This window comes from Muscardinus avellanarius, assembly GCF_963383645.1.
Source record: "Muscardinus avellanarius genome assembly, chromosome: 15".
In the NCBI taxonomy this organism is placed as follows: Eukaryota; Metazoa; Chordata; class Mammalia; order Rodentia; family Gliridae; genus Muscardinus; species Muscardinus avellanarius.
This window is the reverse complement of record NC_137801.1, coordinates 30,947,018-30,963,396: the sequence shown is the minus strand read 5'-3', so window position 1 is coordinate 30,963,396 and position 16,379 is coordinate 30,947,018. Positions and strand designations below refer to the sequence as shown.

At 39.7% G+C, this 16,379-nt stretch overlaps 1 protein-coding gene across 1 annotated transcript; it reads right to left on the bottom strand.

Annotated features, from left to right (window-relative positions):
* Positions 1 to 243: 243 nt before the first annotated feature.
* NDUFAF7 (NADH:ubiquinone oxidoreductase complex assembly factor 7) lies at positions 244 to 16,324 on the bottom strand (the record flags this gene model as incomplete). The annotated part of the gene is made up of 10 exons (XM_080711133.1): positions 16,288 to 16,324; positions 15,589 to 15,752; positions 11,161 to 11,241; positions 10,208 to 10,318; positions 7,068 to 7,281; positions 5,638 to 5,696; positions 4,664 to 4,774; positions 2,515 to 2,658; positions 1,381 to 1,554; positions 244 to 459 (listed from the first exon to the last, which is right to left on the bottom strand). The coding sequence occupies exons 2-10, from the start codon at positions 15,676 to 15,678 to the stop codon at positions 244 to 246; spliced, it is 1,200 nt and encodes a 399-aa protein (XP_080567259.1). The 5' UTR covers positions 15,679 to 15,752; positions 16,288 to 16,324.
* Positions 16,325 to 16,379: the final 55 nt, after the last annotated feature.

The following is a 16,379-nucleotide window of genomic DNA, read 5'->3' as shown; positions in this document are numbered from 1 at the left end:
TTAAAGGAAATTCTGTTCCACAATAACTTCCTTTAGTAAGTTGAGAACATACATTTGTACCAAAAGTCCATTAGTCCAACCCTAAAAGTTCTATAATTTTGACTGTATTTTATATAACATGGGCCACTGGGGAGGGCTGTGAAGGGATAAAATCTTCAAACATTTATATTCTCTTCAATATGTGACGTAAGTTTCTTTTAATTTCTTAGACCAACTGAGGGTTGAAAAGGCCAAGCTCAAGTATCACTGCCAAGTAAGTTCACCAAACCCAGCTACAGGTGATGCAGAGGGCTTTGACTGACAGGCATTCGTCTGCTGATTTCCACCTTGAAGTCTCTGATGAGGTAGCAAGGCAAAAAAGTGAAATCTTTCTCCCATCTTCTTAGGATTCATTAACATATCATACCCCTGAATTAATTGCTGCTTCATTGATGGCTCATCCGATTTATCTAATAGAACCTGAAAAAAAAAATTCTTAGTAAATGTAACCAGAAGAAAGAATTTCTAGATAGCTTCAGCAGTATTGATCCTTAAATATTAAAACAGTACTGAAAATGTGATTTCTAATTACCTAAAGATCATGGGGCTTTTTGTTTTTTGTTCCCCCTGCGGAACTGGGGATGGAACCCAAAGGCATTCTACCTATGAGCTACACTGTACCACAACCCTATTTTTTAAGTCTTTTTATTTTTTGAAACAGGGTCTCACTGAGTTGCAGAGGGCCTAAGTAGCTGAGGCTGTCCCAAGAACTGTGATCCTCCCAAATGCAGGAATTACAAGCATGCGCCACCATGCCCAGCTATGGGGTACTTACTAAAAATGTATTTTGGCAGGGCATGGGGGCACATGCTTGTAATTTCAGCATTTGGGAGGCTGAAACAGGAGGGTCGCAGGTCCGCAGCCAGCCTCAGTTACTTAGTGAGGTCCTCTGCGACTTAATGAGACCTCGTTTCAAAATAAAGAGTAAAAAATCAGGCTGGGAGTGTAGCTCAAAGGTAATATACCCCTGAGTTCCATCCCCAACACCACACACACACACACACACACACACACACACACACACACACACACACACAATGTTGCTGTGACCTGACCCAAAACTATGAATTTGCATTTTTAACAAATATCCCCTGGTGGTTTGCTATCCCAAAAGAACAGTTGTAACAACCCATGAACATGATTTTAATGAACAGGAACCCTATTTGGAATCTTAATTCTACCTCATGAAAACTCACCAGACTATGCTACCCTCAGTCAGTTTACATTAAATCCTAGAACACCAAGGATCTACCTAACTACACAAACATTAAGGCCAAATAAATTTATTTTCAAAATAGTATTAAATTGAGGCATTTAATGATAGTGAAATAAAACCATTACCTTCAGCCGGACATCAATACCCATGTTTCTTAAAAAGGCTTGTTGCTCTATTGGACCCAGAGATACTACTTTTGCTTGTGTCATTCTTCGCAAATAACTGAAATCCACATCAGCTGTTAGGTCTGCTGTTCCGGGGGCAGTTAAAACATCATGAAGCTTGTGGCCACAAAACCCCTTGAACATAAAAGAAATGGGTTTTGCCTTTTGATGGCAAACCTGATATTTAAAAAATGCTATTTTGCCTTTGATGGCAAACCCTAAGATTTAAAAAATGCGATCATTATCAGTACACTGGTACATAGCAGCTGTTAAAGGGTATATGGCCTGAATCTGTATTTTAGACTTTATGCAGTAGACCCTTTCTTCAAGTGAGATGCTACATGTAAAATATAAAGGGCAAAGTCAGAGTGCCTAAAGTTAATACTTGTGATGGAATAAAGGAGGCCTCATTAATTCAGATTAATTCAGGTTGCAGAACTTAAGTATACCTATCAATAATATGCACCCAAAATCACCTGAGAATATGTTAACTGGTCTCCATCCAGACCTGGTAAATAAGAATCCTGAAGGTGAGGCTAGAAATCAGTATTTTAACAAATTCTTCCAGGCTATTCTTATTTACAGTGATAAGCTTGGAAAAGTAGAAACATCTAGTTAAATACATTTCAATTAAAGATAATCAACAGAATTGATCATATTCAAAGAACATTAAGAAAAGATGGTTATGAAAGATAAAGAAATACATCTGAAGAAAAAAGGTATGTTAAAACATGGCAGAAAAAGTGTGTTCTAGTAGCTAAGGTAAATCTTCAAATAGAATTTTTAATGAAGGCAGGGTAGAAAAGTTTAAGGACATGAAAAATATCTGTATTCAGATGCTCACTAGCCTTTATTATATAAGCCTAGGTTCTGCAACTGAGGAAGAATCTAAGTAATTTAGACCTTGTTCAACTGTTCAATGGACAGCGGGAAACTGGGTTTAGGAGTAAGATCCAGGGTGAACAGTAACTGTAACAACATGAATTTGTGTTCTAAAATAGTGCTAGGAAAAGTAAAGACAAACATAAGACAAAGATGTCAGTGAGCTTCAAATCTAACAATAAAAATTCAGATTAATCATGTTACTGGACATACTCTGAAGGTGTCTGTCTTTGTTCCATCGTGCCCATAATCAGCGATCAGTGCAGCACCTCCAGTCAGTGCAATGCGTTGGGAAAGTTCCTGAATGATGACTCCAGCACTGGGACAGACTTCAACATGGTCCCTTGTTTCATCTCGCTGATAAGGGAAAAGGTGGAAAAATCAAAATACATCATTCAGAAGAACTGTTTTCTTGTTTTTTACATTTTTCTACAGTGAGCATTTCTTAGTCATAATAAAAATAAATTGATTATTGGTATGAATATGTTCTCTACACACATTTCACATGACATCCCTTTTATTATACTGAATACCGAGATTCTTTAGTGCTACCCATTACGTTTACAGACATACTCCGCTGTGTTGAACGCATAGGAAAGGATCAAGTTTGCCTAGGACAGCGGATAGCATTAAAAGGCATTCAAAAAATAAATGACAATAAACCCGCTGTAACAAAGCGTCCTATTAAGCAAATGTATTACAATGCATTCTGCTGGGGCATGAAAATATCCCAATGACATGCCCTATATCCAAAGACATCAGCTTTTGAACTAGCACCAATACAAGTGATACCCTTACCACCCAACGCATTCAACCATTGTTTAAGGGTCCTCAAGAAATGCTTGCTAGCTTCAAAAGTGAAATGACAAAAAATATTAATACTTGTCAACTAGTATATCTGAAGTTTCACTGATACCTGAGATGACTTAAAATTCAATACTTTTCCCTTCATTATGAAAACATACATTAACTTTTGCTCCCCAACACCCTGGTAAAAAAAGAAGTACTGCCCTGCCCTCGTGCCTGCATGTGGGGGCATAGGTAGAAGCGTGGACTCAGAAATTGGGCTGAACCTCAGCTCCTCTTAGTGCTTACTGGGACACAAGTTACTTCACCTTTTTCCAATCTGTTTCCTCAGAACTAGTGTGAGAACTAAAAACCACTCAGCTCCTAGTAATTAAGTAAATTACTGTGATGTAGCCATGAAAATCATGAATCTAGCCTCTTGAGGCCTCAGCTGACAAACCTCGGCTTGCTATGCTGACGTTTTTACCGCCTTAAACTGCTCTTCAGATGACGGGTGACCACCATTTGTCCCACTGGAGTGAAAGGGAAAATTCACTCCCTCATAAGTGAATGCTAATCAATCAAGTCTAAAGAGAACCTCAATTCAAGACTAAAGAGAGTCAATTCCCAGACCCAGGGCGGGTAGCTCTTGGTAGCTTTAAAACCCAGTTTGTTGTTTGGGTAAAATTAGATAGAATATAAAACAATATGAAAACAACATTAAAAAAAGAAAAATTAACAGGTGTTTTGTCTGATATTTTAATTTACCCTTTACAAAGAAAACTTCATAGGTATATGTTTAAAAGCCATTGTGCTTTTAAAACTGTTAACTTCTTATGAAATTCTTAACTATGTTTCAGAAAACAAAAGTTTTTCTCTAAGGTGGGAAAAATAATAAAGAGGTGCTCTGAAGCCCAAACGTTCCCCAAAGTATAGGAGGTTTTTTGGGTTTTTTTTTTAACCTTTAAACACAACCCCAAAGTAGATATAATCCTGTGATTATTCTTTGAGTTCGGCAGAAAACAGCAGTAAGTGTACCACTCTGACAGTCTAGAATCAAATTTGCATCTGGATGGAATCATGAGGAAAAGGCCACAGTCTTACCCAAAGACAGTGAAAATAATAGAACTGACCCAACACAGTTGTTTTGAAAATCAGGTGAGAAAATAAAGAGTAATGTGTATAAATGACTTGACAGAAGTGAGCTGTTTACTGTTACTTCCCTCTTGGGTCTACAATACACTGCTTTCACAGACATGCACTCTTCCTGTGAAGTAGACAATGCCATCACCGTGCCGACAGGAAACAGGTGAGAGGGGAGGCAAAGGGCTTGGCTGATTGTTTGCTAGTGTTCTCTCTTACTACATGACATTAAAATGACACACTTAAGAAACGATGTTAAGCTGTTCTCCTAACTCTAGATCCTCTGCAGTATCACTGTCAATATAAAGCACCTAAAATATTGCTAGCAACTCCCCCTGTAAAGGAACTCTGAAGCAGAACTTAGGAGACCAGACTCTGACTATTCTGCTGGCAATAACAGAAAACTCAGAAGTAGAAAAAACTATATTCCTACTTGTAGGAAGGCTTCTGCGGGAGTGGCACATGGTGCCAAAACAAACCTCAGTTTATCAGAAACGTGTGGATCAATGTCAATGAATACTTCTCTCCATCCTTGTGGTGTTTTCTAAACAAAATAACACACACACAAAAAAAATTCAAGTTCTCAAAACTGTCATGCCAAATTAACAGAGCTTTCACTCCATAACTGTAACATTAGCAGAGCACTTTGCTATGTAAAATTATTTAAATGTATTATTTCATTTCCTTTGAACAATAGGAGTAGACAGATACAAACTTTCACTCATGTAAGGAAAAAGCAATTACAAGAAAAGTGTAGTAGCACATGTGTGGAATCCCAGGACTTGGAAGGCTGAGCCGGGAGAGTCGCAAGTTGAGGCCAACCTGGGCAACTTAGTGAGACCCTGTTTCAAAAAAACAAACAAAAAGGCTGGGAGTGTAGCTCAGTGGGAGAGCACGTGTGGCCAATCCCCCCCCCACACACACACACACACAAATGGAAAGTGCCCCCAAAAATGGGAAAAAAAACTCACAAAGAATAATCAGTTGCTTTTGCTAATAAAATGCTACATGATAATGAGAACTGCTCTTAGTCTTAGAAGTTACCAGTAGACATACATTACCACTAAATCTTAAATCTCACAAAAAGCGAGAAAAATTATCATCTTTGAAACCTTAAGGAATTTTAATAAATCCTTCGCTGCACTTATAGCCATTTACCATATTATGTTCTCATTTTTTTACTGAATTTAGAATTCTTATTAATTATTCCAAAGAATTAAGAATTCTAGTTAATACTTCACTTTTGCTTTTCAATTATTTATATTCATCAAAATTTCAAATAACTGATAAAGTAACTTCAACATGTAATGTTCATATATTGAACAAGCACTGAAAATGCTCATTTTGCAACTCAATCCCTTTTTATTATTTAATTATAAATAGGGCTCCCCCCCTCCTCATCAATACCTGAAATTTATGCACAGGAAGAGCATCAAAAAATTCATGTGCAAGATAAAAGCTGTAGCCTATTTTGAAATAGAAGACAAAATTAATGATTCAGCATTTTAAGGCAATTAATTATTTTGAACATTAACTATAAAAAAGAAAATGCCTAATTCTTCAGTACTGGCTGGGATGCTTCAGTAATCCTCACTGCCAAAGAATTATCCTCCTCTTTATGGAAAACTTACTCCAAATAACAAAGAAAGAAACAATTATTACATATCACAAGGTCAGAGAAGTGTTAATACCTAAAGTATCGATTAAATTTTTCATCACTAGGCCAAAAGAAATTAGAACTCGAAGTTGTTAGATAGAAGGAAACCTCAATTTCATACAATTATCTAAAAAGGCTGAGGATAAGGAAGGCTTTAGGTTTCTTGCCCAAGAGTCCAACGCCCACCACCTTAGGTCTGAGCTGAGCACGACTCAAAGATTCCTGACTAGTACCAGGATTTTACCATCACATCTCTCTTGCCTTTAGCCAAGTAAAGATTTTCAAAAGATTAAATAATTAAACTAACCCCCTCTACTAACAGTTTCCCTCAGCCCCTGCTGCTTTGGGACACTTCATCAACATCTTAGAAAGAAGAAAATAATTTCTTTTTGAATAAAACTATATGAAGCTGGGTGTGGTGGCCCACATTTGTAATCCCAGTACTTGGGAGGCTGAAACAGAATCACAGGTTTGAATCGTGAGAATATAGTTGTGTCTTTTCTGTCATAGAAGTGGTTTAAACTTAAACTGTCATTTTGTAATCTGGTACAGACTTACATTCCTTTGCAAAATTAGCATCTGTTAAGAGATTGCAGGTGCTGACCCTCACCCCGTCTTCCACTGTAGCTGACCAAGAAGATTGTGAAGCTCTAACTCCCACCAAGAGGAGTTCAGCCCAGGAGGAGCAGGAGTCTTTAGTCAGGGATGGAAGACCTGCCTGGCTGTCAGGTGAGCTCTCTCACACACCCTTTTTGCAAAAAATTCACCTTGCCAAGCAATTTTCAACCATGTGTCTTAACACCATGAAAAGTTATTTCTAACAAAAGTCAACCTCAGCAATTTAATGAGGCTCTCAACAACTTAGCAAGACCCTGCTCCAAATTAAAAAAAAAAAAAAAGTAGGTCTGGGGGTATAGCCTAGAGGTAGAAAGCCCCTAGGTTCCATCCCCATTACCACTGAATAAATAAATCTACACGAAACGCACTGCTCCTTAATGCTAGGCAATTCTATCTTCTATTACAATGCTCTTTTCTAGGAAAAAAGTAACTATTGTCTATGGATAAGAGACTTGGCAACAGTAACTTCATCTTTCTATTGTTGTAAAAGGTTATGGTCAACTATCCCTACTATGAAGAATTGTAATGAAAATTCTTTCATTAATCAATGTAAAGCAATTACCTTTTGGAACATCCTGCAGATTTCGGTACCAGAAAATTGGAATCCCAGACTTAGTAACACCTTTCATATACACTGTGGAGTCAGCATCTCGCTCTAATGGGATTTTCTCTTCAGTCAGTGCCAGGGCTTGAATCTCACTTAATTTTTGGCTCACCTCTACCAGGTGAATTGAAATGTCACAGTTTTTTAGCACAGATCCAAGCTGACTGAACACCTAAACACAGAAAGAAATACCAGCAAAAAACACAATGTGTTAAGTAGATTTCAGGTTTTCTAGCTATTTACCACAATAATTCAGTCACGTCACAATACAAGTAATATTTGCCTTCAGAGAGATTTGTTGCTGACATAAGCCACTCTCCAGTAGTCTATCAGAATCACAACCTCGTAGCATTAAGAGGAATCTATATAAGAAATGAATAGAACACAATTTGGTTTCCTAATGATAAATTATCAATTATTAATACAAATGAAAACAAGAGATTTAGCATCTAATAAAAACAATGTTTCAGATTATGCAATATAAAAAATCAAGGAAACAAAGTGTATTTTAATACAAAGCCTGTTAATCTATAAGGGTGGTACTAGGGGTAGAATCCAGGAACTTGCACTACTAAGCTACACCACCCTCCCCATATCCCTTAGCTCTTTTTATTGTGAAACAGGGTCTTGCTAAGTTACCGTGATCTGGCCTCAGTCTATGGGGATCCTCCTGTCTCAGCTCCCAAGTACTTGGATTTCAGGAATGCGCCACCATGCCTGGCTAATTTTTTTCCAAGATCTGGTATAACCAGAATTCTTATTTGTCAAATGTTTTTAAAGTTTCTTGCTTCAAAAAAGAAAAAAACCCTTCAATTCTTAATTTCAAGTAAAATCATATAACATCAAGAAATTTAAATCTATGAGTATGTCGGGCGTGGTGGCGCACGCTTGTAATCCCCTTGCTTGGGAGGTGGAGACAGGAGGATCGGGCGGGTTCGAAGCCAGCCGCGCTGGCTTAAGAGACCCTGTTTCCAAAAATAAAAATATAAAAAATAGGTCTGGGAGTGTAGCCCAGAGGTAGAAGGGCTTCCAGGAACCCCAGTACCACCAAAAATTAATTAATTAATTAATCTATGAGTATGTGACTGGTTGTTTTTTTTTGGGGGGGGGGGACTGGGGTTCCTAGAAGCCCTTCTACCTCCGGGATACACTCCCAGACCTATTTTTTAATATTTTTTATTTGTTAACAGGGTCTCTTAAGCCAGCGAGGCTGGCTCCCAACCAGCGCGATCCTCCTGTCTCCGCCTCCCAAGAGCGGGGATTACAAGCGTGCACCACCACACCCGGCTGTGACTGGTTTTTTGAATTGTGAGGTACAAAGTAAACTGGAAGACAACTGAGTGCCAAAACAGTAAAAGGTACAAAAATTTAAATATTACTTACCAGGTAATATAAACAACAGTGTTTCTTTTAAATGTTTTTATCAAGTGCAAAGTAGAATGATAGCAGTAGGAAGAATGATGGAAGTGAGACTCCCCACCATCGCATAAGGAAGTGGAACAGACCTGGCTCAGAGCCCCATGTCCCCTCCGCCCTTCGAGGCCACTGTCACTCCAAGTCTCCAGCTCAGCGCTCCCAGCCTTTTCTGTATGAATGTTACTAAATATTGTTCTATCATCAAATATATATTTTATACTGTTGACAATTTTGGAGTTTTATATAATCATCTGATATGATTTATTTTACAAGAATGTTTCCACGCACTCTCCCATGTTCCGATTTCATGCACTCTTAGAGCATGTGGTGTTCCACTGGATGACTGTAGTACAATTTATTGATCTATTTCACACTGTTTGAGTTGCCTGCAACTTTGGGCTAATCTAAATAATACTTCTATCTTCTTGTACATGTCTCCTGGTACACATACACACAAGTTTGTCTAGGGTATATGACTAGCAGTGCAACTGCTGCTCATGCGTTATAAATGACTTCAATGTTGGCAGGCGATACCCAGTAGTTTTTCAAATTGTACTCTTACCCACGGTATATGAGAGTCCCCATTTGCTCCACATATGCGCATCCTCAACAACGGTGGGATCCCCAGACTCAGACTTCTAACTTTTTTCTCATCTCATGAGGTTTACAGTGCTATCTCACTGAGATCTTAATTTCTATTTCTCTAACTACAGAGTCAGCATCCTTTGATTTTTATTGGCGATTTGTGTTTTTTTCTCTCTTTATTTTTTTAGGGGTGCTGGGGATTGAACCCAGAGACATTCTACCTCTAAGCTGCACCCCTAGCCCTTTGAAACAGGGTCCTGCAAAGCTGCTGAGGGTCTCACTAATTGCTACCTGTGATCTTACTGTCTTGACCTCCCACGTACTGGGATTATAGCATGTGTCACCATGCCCTGCTTGTATTTTCTCTTTTATAAGTGCTGTGTTCATATCTTTGATCTAATTTTTCTAATAAGTTGATTTCTTATTGATTTAAAGGAATTCTTTTATATTCTTTGTTTTTTTGCAGCACTGAGGATGGAACCCAGGGGCATTCTACCTCCAAGCTACACCCCCAGCCCTACTTTCTAAGTCTTTTTTATTATTATTATTTTTGAAACAGAGTCTCACTATGTTGCAAAGGGCCTAAGTAGCTGAGGCTGTCTGCAAACGGTGATCCTCTGGTCTCCACCTTCCAAACGCTGGGATTGTAAATGTGCGCCACCACGCCCAACTAAAATTAAATTATTAATCTTTCCTTTATAACTTCTTGGTTTTTTTGTTGTTGTTGTTATTGTGGTGCTGGAGAACAAACCCAAGGCCTTGAACATGCTAGGCAAGTGCTTTACCACTGAGCTATACTCCCAGCCTGGTTTCTGCTTTTTATATAATTTAAAACATTCCCAACTCAGAAACAAATTCTCCCATAATATCTTTAAACATTTCATAATTTTAGCTTTTACAATCTCCTCACCACATTTCTTAAGTTTACAAACAATAAAAAGTAACAATCCATTACATTATCCAGAAAATATAGTTTAGCTAAGGAATTTAAGATTAAAGAGGAAGAACTGAAAGCCAAGGAAATCAGTGAAATGTGCAAACTCAGAAGTCATAAGATTAACCTACATGACACTTGAAGACATTCCTTTATTACCTACCCTCAAAATATCTCCTGCAAGGGTACCCCGACCTGGGCCCAGTTCCACTAGCTGGAAAGCTGAACTTTTTCCAGCGGCCATCCATTCACTAATGAACCATATGCCCAAAAGCTATGAAAAGGAAAAGCATACACTTAAGTTTATCATAAAGTATACAATATAAAACACCACATAAATATACACGACACCAGAAAGCAAACTATTTGCAAATAACCATATCTGTGTTATCTGACAGGCAAATATATTTACATACACAAAGGAACTTCACTGGGCCTATGTCACACATATACCATGTAGGAAGCTTAATAGCAGGAGAAAATAATTACGAGGCCGCCTCCTCTCTAAAAGGCCCCATGACACAGGAAGATATCACTTACAGAAAGGTTCTAGTATTTGAAAGCAAATAGAAAAATAAAATGCAATTACGCATTTCTTCATATAGCATTTAAATAATTAATTACAAGACTTTTCATGTTTCTCAATACTTATATTCAACTTTCTCTTATGCACAACTGCCTATATCTAAATTATGAAGGGTATTTCTATGGAAATAAACTGTTTCTAAAATTCTCTTTCTTAAAGGAAGATTTCTCCTGTCATGGTGAAGCCATGGCTGGGAGCTTTAGAGCTTATCTTGATTTCATTTCCTTAGTTCTTTCTTTCTCTCTTCCTTGTTCCATTCTCATATTTTATCTGGTTTTCCTTTTGCCTGACCTCTTTACTTCTATCCCCTTTTCTTCTCTTTTTCCCTCTCTCTTCTTTCAATTTCCTTTTCAACAGTGAAGTATAAACTTTTCAAATGTCTTCTCTACCATTTTCCTCTATTGCCTCACATTTCCCCCTGAAAAAATAAAACTTCTAATGAATCACCAAAACCCCTGTAAAATACTAAACAAAACAACTTGATCCACTCTCAAATGTTTATTAGTTTTAGAATTCACATTAGGTATTACCTCCCCAAAGATCTGACTTATTTCAGGTGAAGTAATGAAATCTCCTTTTTCTCCTAGCATGTCATTGTGTATATAATATCCCTGAGTAAAAAGAGAAAGGAGAAAAATTAGTTTTCAAAAAAGGCTTTTTAAAATATTCCTCTAAAACCTTACATAATGTATACAATGAAATAACTGTTTAACATGAAAATTCTCTCTTCAAAATAAGCAAGATATATAGTGTCTTGACTTAAATTTTACAAAGTAGAGACTGAAGACTGGTAGAAACACAATTACTCATCTCTAAAGGCAAGAGCCAGGCAATGTTCATCTCTGTCCTCCCTGCTCCCACAATGCAATGCAGTAAGACCCTGCCTTGCCCTTCAGCCTCCTCTCCCAAAGTAGCCCCACGTGCTGGTGATGTTTCTTGACTTTGGTTCCAATTACATGGGAATGTTCATTTGGTGAAAATTCATCAAGCTGTATGCTTGTGATTTATGTGGGGAGGTTTTTTGGTTTGGGGTACTAGAAATTGAATTCTACCTCTGAGCTACATCCTAGAATTTGTTTTGGGGGAAAAAAAAGAAGTTTCATTAAGTTGCTAAGTGCTTTGCGCTTTGCTAAGTGGCTGAGGCTGGTCTCCTCCTGTCTCAGCCTCACCAGTATTGGGATTACAGGCATGTGCCACCACACCTGGCTATTAATGCACGTTTCTAAATGAATATCTCAATTAAAAAGAAGGGGTCTTAAATAGTCCTGCTTGTCTACGCGTGCGTGCCACTGCATATTCTCACCCTTCTCCCTTTCATTTCTCACCGACATATTCATCCTTTGAATCTACTCAAATGCCACCTTTGCTGAATCCTCTTTAGCCCTCCAACCCAATACTGAATTCAGTGCTTCCTTTTCTAAGCTTATTAATGTCTATTTTCTTCACCAGAAGGTGTAATTATTTGGGGAAAATAATCTTCATATCCCAAGTTTTAGCATAATGCCTAACTTTTTTTTTCAGCTCTGAGGATTGAACCCATGGGCATTCTACCTCTGAGCTACATCCCAGCCCTATTTTGTATTTATTTATTTATTTATTTATTTATTTTATTCTCAAATAGGGTCTAAGTTGCAGAAGCCTTTACTTATTAAGTAGCTGAGGCTGGCAACAAACCTGCAATCCTCCTGTCTTAGCCTCCTAAATACTGGAATTACAAGCATGCACCACCACACCTGGTTAATGCCTAACTTTTAAGAAAGACTCGAGATTTTTTGTTATGTTCATATCCCAAGTTTTAGCATAATGCCTAACTTTTCAGAAAGACTCAAGAACTTTGCTAAGACCTTCCCTAAGTTCAAGTCCCTTATCCTGTCACCTCACATTTAATATATGGTTCTAGGCTCCTTCCTGCCCCATGTAAGAATTAAAACATATATTACATTATATATTATATTATATAATTGCTCAGCTTCCTGATCCCACCTGCAATCCTCCTGTCTTAGCTTCCCATTCTTATTTTATTTGTGGTACTAGGAAATTGAACCCAGGGACAGTCTACCTCCAAGCTACACCCCTAGCCTTTTTAAAAAATATTTTGTCTGAAACAGGGTCTCATTAAAGTTGCTGTCTCACTAAACTGCTAAGGCTGCTCCTGAACCTGCAATCCTCTTTTCTCACCCTCCCAAGTACTGGGATTACAGGTGTGGGCCAACATATCCAGTTCACCTGCTCCCACTCTTTCCTTGGGATTCAAAGGATGGAATGCTTCTCTCTATTCCTCTCTTAGAAACTTACATCCCTCCACCTGTGCTGGGGATTGCCATTCCTCATACGACTCCTGGAAACTTTATCATCCTGTCTCTTTCACAGCTTCAACTTTTCCCTTTTAGCATTAAAAAGAAGTCATCACTCCTCTTTAAAAAAAACTTTTTTCACTCTATATAATACCCTGCACATACATGCATACATGCACACACAAACTGGTACTGAAGGTTGTAACCAAAGCCACTCTATCTCCAAGCTACAAACCAACCCTATTTTCTATTTTTCATTGAAACAGAGTTTCACTAAGTTGCTTAAGCTGACTTTGAACCTGCAATCCTGCCTCAGCCTCTCAAGTACCTAGATTACAGGCTTACACCATCACACCCAGCTCTTTTTCACTTTATAAGTATTTCAGGATGCCGGGCGTGGTGGCGCACGCTTGTAATCCCCGGGCTTGGGAGGCAGAGACAGGAGGATCGCGCAGGTTCGAAGCCAGCTGCGCGCGCTGGCTTAGGAGACCCTGTTTCCAAATTAAAATGTAAAAATAGGTCTGGGAGTGTAGCCCAGAGGTAGAAGGGCTTCCAGGAACCCCAGTACCACCAAAAAAAAAAAAAAAAAAAGTATTTCAGGGATATTTAACCTTTTTGTGTTATGAACCACTCTGGTAATATAGTGAAGCCTAGAGTAGACCCCTTCATAGAATGTTTTTAAGTGCAAAGAACTTAAAATACACAGAATTACAAAAGAAATCAACTGAAAAATACTTATCAAGTGTTAAAAAAAAAAACTTGTGGTAAAATAAGTATTTTTTTACTAGTGTATTAAAAGACAAAATCACGTCAATGACCTAAAAAGTAATTTTTTAAATAGGAATGAATGGTATTTCAAAGTATCTGTGTTCACTACCCTATGGTATGACATCAGTGATTTCTACTGATGACAAAGTCACATGTATTATTGTTAGTGGTTGTTGTCTATGTTCATAACTGAAGAAATGCTAAATTTCAGTTAGAAGTTAATGAAAAATAAAGGAGTGGTTTTTTTTCAACTCAAGTTCACAAACTCCCCAAAGTCCCTAGGTTAAGAACCTCAACACAAAGTTTTAGAGTTACCTCGTATCGTGTGTGTGTGTGTGTGTGTGTGTGTGTGTGTGTGTGTGTGTGACTAGAGATGGAACCCGGGGCATTCAACCTCCAACAAGCTACACCCCTAGCCCTATTTTTTTGCTTTTTATTTTTTATTTTGAAACAGGCTCTAAGTTGCAAAGGGCCTTATTAGGTAGCTGAGGACCTCACTACGTGGCTGAGGCTAGCCGCAAACCTGTGATCCTCCTGTCTCAACCTTCCAAGTAGTGCGATCACAAGTGTGCACCACCATGCCCAGCTGAGTTACTTCATGTCTTGATGTTGAAAAACCTTCCCCTCTCTAAACATACTCTCCAAGGTTCTTTGGCTTTAAACACCACCTTCAGACTGATGACAACCAAATTTACATACACCAATCTTTCTTCTGAACTCCAGATTCCTATAATCAATTGCCTACTTATAATCTCCATCTTGACATCACTGCCAACACAGTATGTTTAACATGCAGGCCCTATTGTAGACTGTCTTCCCCAGTACTCCTCCAAACTTGGTCTTAATCCTAATAGAAGGCTCCACCATCACCCAAGTGCTTCAGCTAAAAATCTAGGACTCAGTCTTGATTCCTTCTTTGCCTTCACCCTTGCACCTTAATCCATCAGCATATCCTGATTCCAAAATCTATTTCTAAACCACTCACTTCTTACCCCTTTTCTACTACCACCACTTCTGTATAAGCCACCTATTTTGTAGCAATGCCACAAGCTTTAAAATACCCCCACCTTTGGTCACCATACCACATCCAACAGCAATAGGCCAAACCAATCCAGAATCCCACAGCTGTCACATTTAATCCAGCAAAAGATGAAATGTGTCAAAATAAAGACCCACAGGATTTCACCAAGTGGCTTTGTAGAGCAGGCAAGAAAATCCAGATCAGGAAACTATGGCAGTCCTTGGTAGGATCTGAGAAAAGCAAAGACCAAACTCTCCATTCGCAAGAATAAACCCCAGAATATGCTTCCAATGCCTCCATGCCATCAGGGTGGAAGTGAGCCCCTGAGCACTAGAAACCCTCAACTGAGTAGCTGAGATTTGCAGGGGCCATCGGGGTCTACAGAGCCAAAGCTTATCCGCGGCGGCACCTATATAAGTCATCCCAACACAGACAACTTTCCAGGTAGTAAAATTTTATTCCCAGGTGCCTAGTGAAGATTTCCACTGAATGGTCCCATATTTACTTCAACCTTCCCCTGCCCTTTGCCACTCTTCTCCCTTCAGCATTTCCTTCTCCCACAGCAGTGATTCCACCATCTATGCAGGCAGAAAAAGTCATCCTTCCCTCATTTCATAAGTCCAGTAACATCCAGGGTCCTGAGCGCCTTGAGAATTTGTTCTCTCCACTTTATTGGCACTGCCCCTGACTTAACCCAGCCCTGACGATTGACAGGTAAAACGACCCGTCCCCTGGTCTTCAGGAATGGCTCTTCACCTGGCAGGCACAACCACTGACAGAGCCAAGGTCCTTCCCTCTACATGCCTCTCCCCATAAGTGGCTCACACCTCGCGATCTGCTGGAGCGAGCCCGACACTAGAGCTCCCGACTCATACCTTAGCTGGGTTGGTCAATACCTCCTTCATATACTCGGCCACAGTGATGGGGCCAGTAGACTTTATTTTGTACACAAGATGCCGCAGCATCGGCGTGACCCGGTTGTTTTCCGCCGGTTCATTCTCAGAGCTGAAGGATTTCCCTCTCCAAACACAGGGAATGACTGAAACACATAGATTACACAGGTCCATTATACATCTTAGCATGCACTAGTGCAAGCGGCTCGAGCGCTTTCAGGGCAATTTCGTTTTGTTTTTCTGGGTGTGTGTGTGTGTGTGTGTTTTGGTGGTACTGGGGATGGAACCCTTCTCCGGGCTACACTCCCAGACCTATTTTTTATATTTTATTTGGAATCAGGGTCTCTTAAGCCAGCACAGCTGGCTTCGAACCTGCGCGATCCTCCTGTCTCCGCCTCCCAAGCGCGGGGATTACAAGCTTGCACCACTACGCCCGCCTATTTCGTTCTTTAACTTCGGCCCCGACCCAGAACCTGGACCCATGTGCGCTGCACGCCCGAGAGGCGCGGAGAAGGAACGCACTTCATGCACTACAGCACAGACAATTCGCGTCTGCGGCGGGACATCAGTCCCCGGCCCAGAGCGCCATCGGGGTTGAAGTGAGCCCCTGAGCCCTAGAAACCCCCAACTGAGTAGCTGAGATCTGTGGGGGACACCGGGGTCTGCAGAGTCAACGCTTACCCGCGCGCGCCGCACCCCACAGCGGCCTGACGGCCGACCTCACCAGGACCCCCATGCCAACCTTCGCTCTGGGGCGGAGACTCCGGCCGCTT